Source organism: Solanum pennellii, chromosome 11 (assembly GCF_001406875.1).
Source record: "Solanum pennellii chromosome 11, SPENNV200".
In the NCBI taxonomy this organism is placed as follows: Eukaryota; Viridiplantae; Streptophyta; class Magnoliopsida; order Solanales; family Solanaceae; genus Solanum; species Solanum pennellii.
In genome coordinates, this window is record NC_028647.1 from 47,312,984 (window position 1) to 47,325,180 (window position 12,197).

General features: G+C 35.8%; 1 protein-coding gene across 2 annotated transcripts; it reads right to left on the bottom strand.

Annotated features, from left to right (window-relative positions):
* Window positions 1–211: 211 nt before the first annotated feature.
* Window positions 212–10,426, bottom strand: LOC107004645 (DEAD-box ATP-dependent RNA helicase 50). Of its 2 annotated transcripts, none has more exons than XM_015202927.2 (8): window positions 10,014–10,426; window positions 8,780–9,294; window positions 7,929–8,123; window positions 6,506–6,693; window positions 3,021–3,234; window positions 1,252–1,383; window positions 978–1,153; window positions 212–852 (listed from the first exon to the last, which is right to left on the bottom strand). In XM_015202927.2, exons 1-8 carry the CDS (start codon window positions 10,345–10,347, stop codon window positions 624–626), a joined length of 1,983 nt encoding a protein of 660 aa, XP_015058413.1. In that variant the 5' UTR covers window positions 10,348–10,426; the 3' UTR covers window positions 212–623. The 2 variants fall into 2 exon arrangements, with proteins under 2 accessions (XP_015058413.1, XP_015058412.1); XM_015202926.2 differs by having other exon boundaries at window positions 8,780–9,315; window positions 10,014–10,425.
* Between the last annotated feature and the right edge of the window lie 1,771 nt (window positions 10,427–12,197).

The window sequence follows — 12,197 nt, forward strand, 5'->3', positions numbered from 1 at the left end:
GGTCATAAACAAAATAATTTTGTCCGAGAATTATTTACTTTGACAAATTACATAATAATTCAAGGGTATAATTGGAAAGAGATTTTAAAAGAATTTTAATATCCAAACACAAGATGAGATTGGAAACGATGAACCAAATACTTAACAAAAATAAACCCTAGATCACTAATATGTGCACTACAAATCCCTACATTACTAATCTTTGCATTACTAAAGCGGGATAACCCAGAAATAAAACATACCTTAAACAAGGTGGCAAAATCTTGCCAAGCATGGAAGCAACAACTTGTATAATTTACCCCATGGTTTTTCTGTCTTCATTTGAAAATAATTGTCCAAGTAGAAGATATCCTAGACAAAACAAGCTATGTAATTGACTGTTCTAGTATTAATGAAAATTAGTCCTTTTTCGGCCGAAAAAAGGATAGAGCTAGAACAAGATTGATTGACAACAGAAAGGATAATCAGTTCTCCTCATTTGCCTCCAGGTATGAGAAGAAATAGGTGTGCTCAATAGAGGGGAGGCAGGCACATAATGGCAGATGACGATAAGGTTTTGCAAAATAAAAGCCTATTTGAATTCTCTTATTTTCCAGGTTTCCATGCCTCCTTGTGCAATATGCCTAAGTCAACATTGATGGCACATCATGGAGTGGATGGCCTTTACTGTTTCTTTCCATAATCCTTCGAGCAAGAGAAACTTGCTTCCCTACAGCAAATATGAATGCCTTTCCTTTTCCTCCAGCACCCCTGGCAGTTCTGCCAACACGACGTACATATTCACTAGGGTCTCGAGGGTAATCAAAGAGGACTACGTGGTCTACACCTTCAAAGTCGATACCTCGGGATGCTCTGCAACATTGTTTAGAAGACATCAGTTCAGATTTCTTGTCCCTTCTTCTAGTGAAGGAAACAGCTGAAGTGTGTCATCTAACTGACACAAATAACTATCAATAAAGGACTCTGCTACAGCATACCTATCAGTGCACACCAAGAACAAAGAAACATTCTCCGCCTTTGAGCTACGAAACTCCTTCATGTTCGCAAGTCTACTTTCTTGGTCCAGTGCAGCATGGAACGGTAAGACTTTTATCGCGAATCCTTTCCTATCAAAGCGCTTCAATGCGTTCTCAACTTTTCTGCAGCTATCAATCTGCATATACATGCAGGATCTAATTTGGAATGAGAATTGTCCTATGTGCAACTCAAGAGCAATAAAAATATTTGGAGGAGGAACTAAGTTTTATTCACCTTGTTACAGAAGACGATTGTTTTTGGAACTGGGCTACGTTCCACCAGCTGAAGTAGGGCATTCTTTTTGTTGAGAAAAGCTGTGTCCGGACTTTTTTCAGCTGTTTCATCTCCACTGCAATTTACAAGGACCTGGTAGTGCAACAACAGACAGCATCAGTCCCATACTTATGAAGACATGACATGATGCCATGCCCATATCGGTGTTTCTATGAGTATCATGGAAGAAGCCTCTCGCTATTCGAGAAGGAAATTGCCTAGGTGTTGTTTGCAGCATATGTTAGACTAGTTCTCTTCAAGAATAGCTGCTAATTTTTGGCAGGAGTCTATTACTTACACTGCCGCGAGATATTCTCAAATTTCTGTAGTTTTGTTGTTTCCATTTGAACTTTTTGTAATTATAACATCCAAAAATTTCTATCCAAACAGCTTATCCATTTTCACTTGAACACATATTGATATTCTTTTCTCCTAGCATGGAACAAAATTGTTAAAGTTCAATATTACTAGGATATGAACTGAGAAACAATCACCTCATAGAATGTAGGTTGCCACAAAATTGTTACTGTAGTGTGAACAAAGAAAATGACAGTTTAATTGCCAAAACACAAATATTAGAAGGGCAAATCGAAGAAAAAGAAGAAGATAATATATGGGAGGAGTGATGATAAATCAAATGCATCAAAAGCAAAAATTATTAGAACTTGAGATTTCTAATGCTCGACCATCATGGGCTTCACACTCAACTCATATGCAAATCCAAGTACGGAAGAGAAGTTGGTACTAGATATCTATTGGGATTTCCCTAGATTGTCAATTTTGGTTTACAATAGAGTATTGCAAGAAATGCAACATATCTACTCAATAACTTAAATAATGAAAGTCAAAGTGCAAAGCATTCTTTTTCATCCACAACGAAGATAATTGTTAGAACTACATAACAACCAAAAAATCATCCAACATCACTCATGTTTAATTGATCTCTTTTTCTTCTTTTTATTGGTATTGGCATAGGGTGCAGGAATACAACCCACCTAAACTTTCGTTTCCAAGTAGTCACTTCCGTTTGTTCACTGATGGAATCATAAACCAGTTTGCCTCAGTCGTAATGTTGTATGGAACGCCCCCAGACCCAGGACCTAAAGTAATAAATTAAAGAGGGGCTCTTTGGGTCAAATTTTCTTTCTATCAGACAGGAGAAACAACAAAATAGAAATGGAGAGTTCTTTCATCCCACTGATAGAAGTCTACATAGAAAAAATTCTATCAATTACTTTGAGAGGAGAATCATCGTTTTATCATAAACTGTTCTTACGATGATGAACTGTTGATAAACTAATTGACCACAAGAAAAGACTTTTACTTGTCTCTTTTTCATAGACAGGAATAACAGTGCTAGTGCTCACTGCTAGGCGCTAGCATATGAGGTTAATCATTTATATGGAAATCAAGATCTCACTTCGCTAAGGCAAGAAGAAACCCTGGAAGTAAGCGTATTAAAAAAAAATACTTTGACCAAGACAATCAAACCAGAAATTACATTAGACATATCCTACAGCTGAAACAAATACATTCATTTCAACTTTTCCTAGGAAATCCAAGAATTTAAATTTGTATCTGGGACACCATAACCTTTTTAAAGATGCTCTCATCACCAAGCTTATACAAAATATTAGGTCGCAGCATTGACAAGAGAACTAAGGCTACAACCTGAAACTAATTTGTACCATTCAGTAAATTTGTACTTATAGGAGTAAAATAAGAAATACCTCTTCCAAGCCAGGGCTTGTACGGTGCATACCAGGACCAGTCACTAGTTCGCAATCAGGAAAACTTTCTACCAACTTGTTGTATATGTCCATGGGCAAAGTAGCAGTCACAAATAGATATTGTGTGGTGATAGGTGATGAATTAATCAAGCATTGAAATGCAGTCTCAAAATCCTCATCATTAAAGAGGATGTCAACCTCATCCAACACAGCACTGAACAAAGATAAACATGAAGTGTGAAAACTGTATAAGTAACTGATATATCATATTTTCAGTTTCTGGTAAAGAATTATACATCAATTCAGAAAAAGGACATGTAAAAGCACCTAAGTGTGTAGCTTAATGGTTAATGAAGCTAGATTGAACCACGAGAGACCAGGATGCAAATCCATTAAAGGAAACACTAAGTGGTTTCCATCTTATTAAGGTTTGATAGACAAAGTTGCACAGTGTCATTCAAAAAACACATGAAGATTAAGAAAGAGGAGCCATGCAATTTTTGGACAGGTACAAGTAAAGTTGGTAAATTAAAGGGCATCTGCAATTATTAAATGTCAGTTTATGGCAGCTTCTCCTTAATCAAAGAAAAAGAAAAAAACAGTGGCAACTTCTTTAACTTCATTAATCTTTCTTTTTCCATTACTTTTCTAGATAAAGGAACTTTTCACATCCCTATTTTCTTTAATGACCGTGGTGTTCAGGAAAGCTTGCACGAACCTCGACTAATTCCACGGGGTACCTACCACCACTCACTACCAATAGGTATCAGGTAACTCTATCCAGCAAGCTAAGACACATGGGAAGAAATCACCTAGTGTGTTTTGTCACTGCTGGGATTCAAACTTTAGACCTCATGGTTTTCAATCCACTTAATTGACCACTAGGCTACACACACTTAGGTACTTATTTTTTTATAAAGGCAACAATTATGTTAATAACAACAGTATACTACACCAAGTCCCCCTCAAAAGAAGGTCAGTTACAAATTGGAGCCTTATCAACCAAGATACTTACAAACTGTCTAGAACATCAAAATTTGGACAATCAATTCCTGCTTACACCAAAAATAATAGAGAGCTAAGCAATTCATCATGAACTTCTGAATATTACATTGCTTGTCCTCAAAGCATCTTCCTTTATGTCCAAACAGACCACTAAATACATGCAAGGACATTCTTCCATCTCTCTTCTCTGTAAGCTGCATTCCATCTCTATTCCAGAAGTTTGAAACATCCTTTGTTTTGCCTGGCAAGACCCACTTGATTTTTCTCAAAGTAATGAAAATCTTCCGCAACTGATTTGTCCATTTACAGGGTTAAGAAAAATGGCTAATTTTCTCTGCTTATTCCTTAAAAGGAAGCATCTGGAGCATAATTAATTCTTCTTTTGTTCAAATTTTCATGAGTCGGAACTTTTTCTTAAGCCAAGAGCCCCGTGAAACAATCAACCTTGTAAGGTATTTTTACCCACCTGATTGTTGGAGGCAGTAAGATCTATGTAAGCAGAATTAACAGTGAACTTTCCTTTACCATCACACTACCAAACCAAACTGTCTTCCTCTTCTGTCAACATTGAACTGGACTAGGGTGTTATAGAGATCAGCAATCCTGAGATATCTTCTAAGATTGATATCCCATCCTTGACTTGTCCACTCTTCAGCCACTATTGCTTGTTGTTGCTCACATGAAGTGTATATCTCTGGAAATAGATGCTTTAGTGCGTCCTGCCCTATCTATTTGTCATTCCAAGAAGATATTTTCATTCCATTCCCCACTTTGAAGTCTATCCTAGATTGGAAAATTGGCCATAGGTTTCTGATGGATCTCCTGATATTGAAACCGTATGGAGTTGTCACCACCTGTGTTATCTAGTTGTCCTCTACTCCATACCAAGCTTTAATAACTTTCTTCCAGAGCTGGCTCTTCTGTATTGTACCTCCAAAACCATTTTGTCATTGGGTAGACCTTCTATTCTGAATCTTCATGTTCCTGACTCCTATTTCCCCATCTATCTTGCTTTTTGTCAGGATTTCCCATTTGGCTAAGTGAAACTTTTTCTTATATTCATCTTCATTGGCTTACAAGAAGAAATTCTTCCGTGAAGTATCTATCTCTGTATTACATTATCAGGAGCAGGGAAGATAAACATCATATATCTAGGAAATGCATCAAGCACACTGTTGATCAAGGTCAATCTTCCTGCCCCGGAGATGAATTGACTCTTCCAATTGGTCAACCTCCTTTCACACTTCTCTAGTATTGCATTCCATACCCCTCTTGATTTGCTCTTTTTTCCCAATGTCATGCCCAAGTAGTTAGTAGGAAGAGCTCCTAATTTTCCATTCAAAGTATCAGCAAGTATCTGGAAGCATACAAGTATACCAAAAAGTAAAAAAAAACAAAATGGTAAGGTTCTCTACTAAAGACACTCAATCCTCTATACATCCCAGAACTACATGGGTACACAGAAAAATAATGAGGGATCAGAAGCTACTCATCAACCCCGAACTTATTTCTACCCCTATTTCTCTCTTTCCAATTGATCCACATCAACACCAAAGTAACAACATCGAACATTCCATGCCCTGCTCTTCCTCCTGCTTCATCCAACGTCCCGAAAAACCAACAGGCCCTTCACAAATCTAGGCATCACTCAAGATATATCAAACCAGCTAAACATATCCTACCATAGTCTCGTGGTCAGGCTGTAATGTAGTAAAAGATGATATATATCCTCACCCGCCACCTTGCACAAGTATCATACCTGAAGCACACAACCTTTCTTTCCCTAAGATTAATGGCAGTCAAGATCACCCCTCTAGCAGCTAGCCATGTGAAAAAACACCTTCCTTGACCGTCAAGATCTCCATTAGTTATAAAAATTAACTGAAGGATAAAAGACTATGATAGCAACAACACTTAAATATGCAAGCCATTGGTGAATGGTGATTGAACAGTTTTATTTGATTAAAGACTACTCCTTTTAAGCCAGAGCTCATCAGACCTTGCATAATACACCCTCTATTTCAATTTGTTTGTCTTACTTTCCTTTTTAGTCCATTTTTAGAAAATGCTTCTTTCCATTTATTGGTCACTCTTTTACTCTAACTTACCACATGGCATGTATAACACCAGAAGATCAAAGAGCATTTTTGTACATTCTTATATCTTTAATTTAAGACTACAAGATTCAGAAGTCTTTTTACTTTCTTAAACTCCGTGCTAAGTCAAAACCAGACAAACAAATTGAAACGGAGGGAGTAAAAACAAGACAGTAAATAAATATATCCACAACATTAACATCTCTTCCTCCAGACCTCCCCCCCCCCCCCCTTCCCAAGTAAAAGTGAGATTTGAACAATTGCAGTAAAGATCTTAAAATGCCATAAATTGAAAAGTGGCTTTATCTACTCAAGAAAATGTAATACTAGTATACTACTGAGGCATATCAAATACTTTTGACTATTCAAGGAAAATGTTAGTACCACTTGAGGTTAGTTAACTGCAAGTAACCCTCTTTGATAAGAAACATAAACCGACCAGGAGTTGCAATAAGAACGTCCAACTCCTGTCTTAGGTTCTCCAGTTGAGTTTTCTGGCGAAAGCCACCAGTAACAACCATAGACCGGAATGGAACACCAGATTTTGAAAATGAACGGCAAGTATTTAAAACCTGCAAAAGTTGCAGGAGCAGAGTAAGTTTGTTTTCTCATTTTGACAAGTAAAATACAACTAAAGAATGAAAGTTCTTACGTATCAAAAAATACAATTCAAATTTCAGCATAGTCGATGCAATAGATTGTATGAAGAGGCTTTGAATTAGAAAAAATCAGATTTAACAAAGGAGGGAAAGTGAAAGAACAAGCATGTGAAACAAGAAATTTGCCCATGGAACTTGGAAGAGAGATTCAAAGAAACCAAAAAATGTCAAACTGCAAACAGGAGAGCCTTTCATCAGGCAAAAAATCAGTAAGCGCTAAACCAAACGGTGTACTAGCTGGTTGAGACAAAACGTCCTCCGAAATTTCTAGCTACACATTTTGGGGGAAGGGGGACACTGATGTCAAAATCATCAATTCTTGTTCAAAATGTAAAATCTGAGTATAAACTAAATAGATCTCTCAAGCAATTTGAACTGGCAAGAGAAAGTAATTGGGTGTGATAAAGCATGATGTATATTATAACCATTTGCAATTTTTGATAATCTCATGTGCTTTAACCACAAAACATTAAGACTTACAACCAATACATAGTCTAACATCTCTCTCAAGAACTACTATTATAACCCAGTAAGTGAGCTGAATGAGTTAAAGATTTAACTATTTAAAGAATGAGAAAAACGAAAAAGGTGAATAAATGACCCTCATGTTTTGTATAGAAAAGCTAAAAATATCAAGGCTGAATCATGGGAATGGTCTATTTGAAACTAAGGAATGAAAACCTAAAAATATCAAGGCTGAATCATGGGAATGGTCTATTTGAAACTAAGGAAGGAATAGCTCCTGTTTAGGTTCTTTACCCTTCATATATATCGTGATTCAGGTGCTAACAGAAAATAGTTAGCCAACGAGTTATTACATAACAATAATCACTGTAATGGCAAATTGTACTTTCCCTGTACATATGGTGGACAAGCAGCAAATGTTTTACATTGAAGATACACCATAAAAATTATAAATAGCATGGGTACCTTGACTAGAAATCAGTGCAAAATATATTTTATAGCAGTTCTCACACATCTTTGATGATTTTGGTGAAGTTGGAAAATATCTCACACGTAAAGGTATCTGCTGGTAATTGACTATGCTTCTTTTTCTCTTTCCATTTTCTCTTTTTCTCGGTGTGGTTAGCAGAGGGTTGGGGGATAAGTGGCAAATGTTCATTAGTGAAAGAGGAAATTTGACAGACCTGAGAAGCCAATTCAGTTGTTGGTGCCAATATTACAACACGAGGACTTTGAGGTGACGGTTTGTTAAGTCCTTGAAGTTCTTCTTGCCTAAGACGTTGAATAAGTGGTAGTAGATAAGCCAAAGTCTTTCCAGATCCACTTTGATCAGATACTATGCAGCTCTTTCCAGCCATGATGGGTTCAAATGTCATAGACTGCAAGTAGTCTATAATTACTCCTTGTAGGAAGCATCAATAGAGATTTCTCAAAATAAAACATGGGGGAGCCATCTAAAAGCAGATGACAGACTGCACACAAAAAAAATACTTAAAGCTGGAATTACTGGACCTTATTTTGACGGAAATGATGCTTCACATGAATCATTACATGAAATCACGAATAGCTTGAAACATGCAGATGAAATATTTTAAAAGCAGTCTATTTAAAGGCCATGTACTATTTCATAGAAGCAGAGGGTTTTTTTTTTTGGTTTTATTGAAGTAGAGGTAAAGATACCAAGAAAGATATATTTATGAGGCAGTAAGCTGTAAACTTCTGTAGCACTTTTTTTTTGCTTTTTTTCATCTATAATACCTTACTATTACCAAAAATAAATTGATGATGCAGATCATATTATCATATACACGAGATTGTTGGCATGCTAACCTCTATTATGCATCAGAACTTCAGCAAAGCAATGAGGTAGACTGGAACATAGACTATTCAATGCAGGAAACTATTGTTGCTCGGACTCTTCAACATTGTTGCTGGACCTTTCAAAATGCACTACTTTTGGAGGATCCAATACGCACCCATCAGCATTTCTGAAGAGTCCGAGCAATTATAGCTGGAAATAAAGTAACTTATCTACCTGAATATGTGAAGGGCGCACAAAATGCTGATTCCTTAAGGCTTCTATCATATAGTCACTGCATCCCATATCCTGAAAGGATTTTCTACTAAAGAAATTATTCCGATCATCCAAGTTTTGCCTTCCTCTGGAAATTTCTTCCCCCATAGATCTTTGATGAATTGATTGCCCTCCGCCCCATCCATGCAAGGAAGAAGCAGATGCTTTTGATCTAGAATCAACTAATCGTCCAAATTCTGCATCAAAATCACCATTATAGCCTTCATCCTCCATTCTGATAATTTTTGGGGAATTTTTTCTGGATTCTAGCTGTTGAATTTTGGCAAGAGCTCGAGCACTGAGCTTTTGTTTCTCTTTTAACTGATCAAGTTCACCATATGAACTTGTTGATGATTGAGAAGAGGTATTTGTAACATTGTGTTCATCGTGTTCAATAACATCACGTTCTTTGTTTTTTGTGTAGCTTTTTCTAACGAGATCTCTCATTCTTCGAAATTTCAGTCTGCCAAAGTTCCCTGTTGATCCCCTATTAGAAGCTGCAGAACCGTAACGTAGAACATCTCAAGAAAAAACTTAGAAAAAAATTGCCAAGCACATTTGCAGATTTACTAGAGGTATACAACATATCTGATTATTCTTTTGACATAGAAACAGAAAGCAATACACATCTGAAACATTATGGAAATTTTAATGCTTCAATTCTCATGTTATAATCAGTTGGTGAACGTACACTAACAACATGGCTTGGCAAGTAGCTAACAAATCAAAATTATATATGTTTTCTTTTCAATTGTTAATTTAAACATGATAAATAAGTTACAATCTTATGAACAGTGAACTCAATACTTCTCTCTATAAGAGGATAAGTAACGGGAGTAAACAAATAAACAAGGCGAAACTGTAAACAGCACCACACATTCCTTTCCTCTATACAAACTAAATACGCGTAAACTTCATATTCTCCATCAGTAGAAAACAGACTGAAACAAATAAAAGAACCCAGTTCATTTTTTGTTATTATTTTCCCTTCGGATAGCTCATATTGGCTATTCACAAGAAAATCTCAATACTGAGATCCAATTAGCATCAAACACCCAAATAATAGTTCATTATGGATAGTACAATTCAAAAGCTAAAAGACCCTAAAATCAAAGGTTGTGCTTCAATTATTAATACTGTATAAAAAAATCTGCAGAGTAAGATATTATCAACAAGCCAAAAGACTTCTCGTTACTTTGATTGATAGTGCTGTCATTGTCGTTGTTGTTGTTGTTGGGAGAAGGGAGAGGTTTCCAAGAGAGAACTTCGTTGGAAGGGATAGGAGAGTTAGAAGAGTCATCTTCGGCACTTCCCCAAACAATAAATTTCTCTCCAGTATCTTCATCTATGAGCTGGTAAGCTCCAGGAGTGTCCAAAGGCACACGACTGTAGGTAGCTTTGGCTGCAACCACAACCCTTTTGCAATTACTGCTTCCAACGTTTCTCTGTACAAGATTAACATACGCAGATGGAGTTTGGAATTTGAAACATCCCACTGTCAGGGCTGGTGGTCTTGGTGCAGCAAGCATTGTGCTTCAATTTGGGAAGGAGCAAAGCAATTGACAAAGCAAACGCAATTATAAAGATGAATGTTTGTTGTGGATAATTGGAACTCAAAAGTTGTTATTTTTCTTGAGGGGTTAAAATTTTATCTCTCCTCCGAAAAAATGTCAATTTCCTTTTTAGTTTGTTTCAAATAGAATGATTTATTTTTTTTGGTAACAATTTAATTTTAAATTTTCACGTGGTATGTTTAAAATTACAAGACTAAAGAACACTTTAGTATATTTGACATAACTTTAATTTAGAACCACAAAATTAAAAAGTTTTGTTTCTTTTCTTAAATTTCGTTCCAAGTCAAATTAGGTCATCCTTTTTAAAACGGAAGGAGTATATTATTAACAGAAAAGGGTTAAAATTGTCCTTGAAATATGCGAATTAGACCACTTATACCCTTCATTTCATTTTGGGATCAAAATTATCTCGTTGTTATCCCAGGACATCACAAATACCCTCAAGAGTTAACACCCTAAATTTTTAGTGACGTAGTAAGTCACGTGGGACTAATCCGTCCATCTAAGTATCGTCAATTAAGATTCACTATAAAAGAACTTGACTTTTGTCGCCACAAAATTTCAAAATATTGCCACTAAAGGTTATGAGCGATTTTTAGTGGCGATTAATGCTCCAACAACCATTCGCTAGTAAAACCTATTTTTTCAACCAAAAAAATATAATAATCAATTTTCGATTGCAACCTAATTTTCTAAAATAAATAACTTGCAATATCAATATGAAAAATATCCACTATTATTACGAAATATCATCAAATTTACTTCTCGATTCAAATCTCCTACTATATAATGCATAATTGTACATTTTATACATTTACATATGACATAAAAATAAGGAAAAAGGACAAATATACCTTCAAACTATTGTAAATGGTATGCAAATACCCTTCGTTATACTTTTAGGATATTGATGCCCTTACCATTCAAATTTTGGTGCGTATATACCCTTTTTACTAACGGCGGGACACGTGTCACAATCTAAAATATTTATCATTTTTTGATTAAATTTTTGCCCATAATCAAAAGATCCACCTATATCAATTTAAAACCCACCCAAATAACATAATACCCGGTCCAAATATAACCCAAAAACCTCAAATTCTTCGTGTATTTTTCGTTGTTAGTCTCGTCTCTTTAGATGCATCTCCAGGATTTTCTTTGGATAGTTACCCTGTTGATTTGGCATCTCCCAATGGACACAAGGAAATATCTGGATTTCTTACTAAATCTTATCTAACTACTCACCTTTCTAAGCTTACTGTGACAGATACAAAGGAAGAACTTGCTTCATAAAGTTTGTGAAGCAAAAGTTGGAGAAACAAGTACAGAATTGAACTATAAGATTATTTGGAAAATTCAATTCTTTTCAAAAAAAAAAGAGCTTACTGCACAAACAAGAGAAATGCATTTGATTATTGCTATGCAACAACAAAGGTCACTCGCAGGTGCAAATTGAATTCTCAAAACTGGAAACATGGTATCCCACAAATTCTCCAAATTCAGAACAATGAGAATCACAAAATATCGAAATAATTTCCGTGCTTATAATGGCCAAGTATAATTATTTTTAATTTTAATTTTTTTTCTCCCAATTTTATGAGCTTCCATGTCATAGAATCTCACATTTTCTTCAATAGTGTCGGATTTTCCTGAAAGATTCTTCTTTTGCCTTTTCTTCGTCTTGTGGATCTGCTAACTACCTGTTTGTAGAAAAACCTAGCTTAAAACTAGCTCAAAGAAAATGCATAAGTTCAAATCTAATAATTTATTACATGGAGGGTTGAGGTCGTTTGGGATTTGGAGGA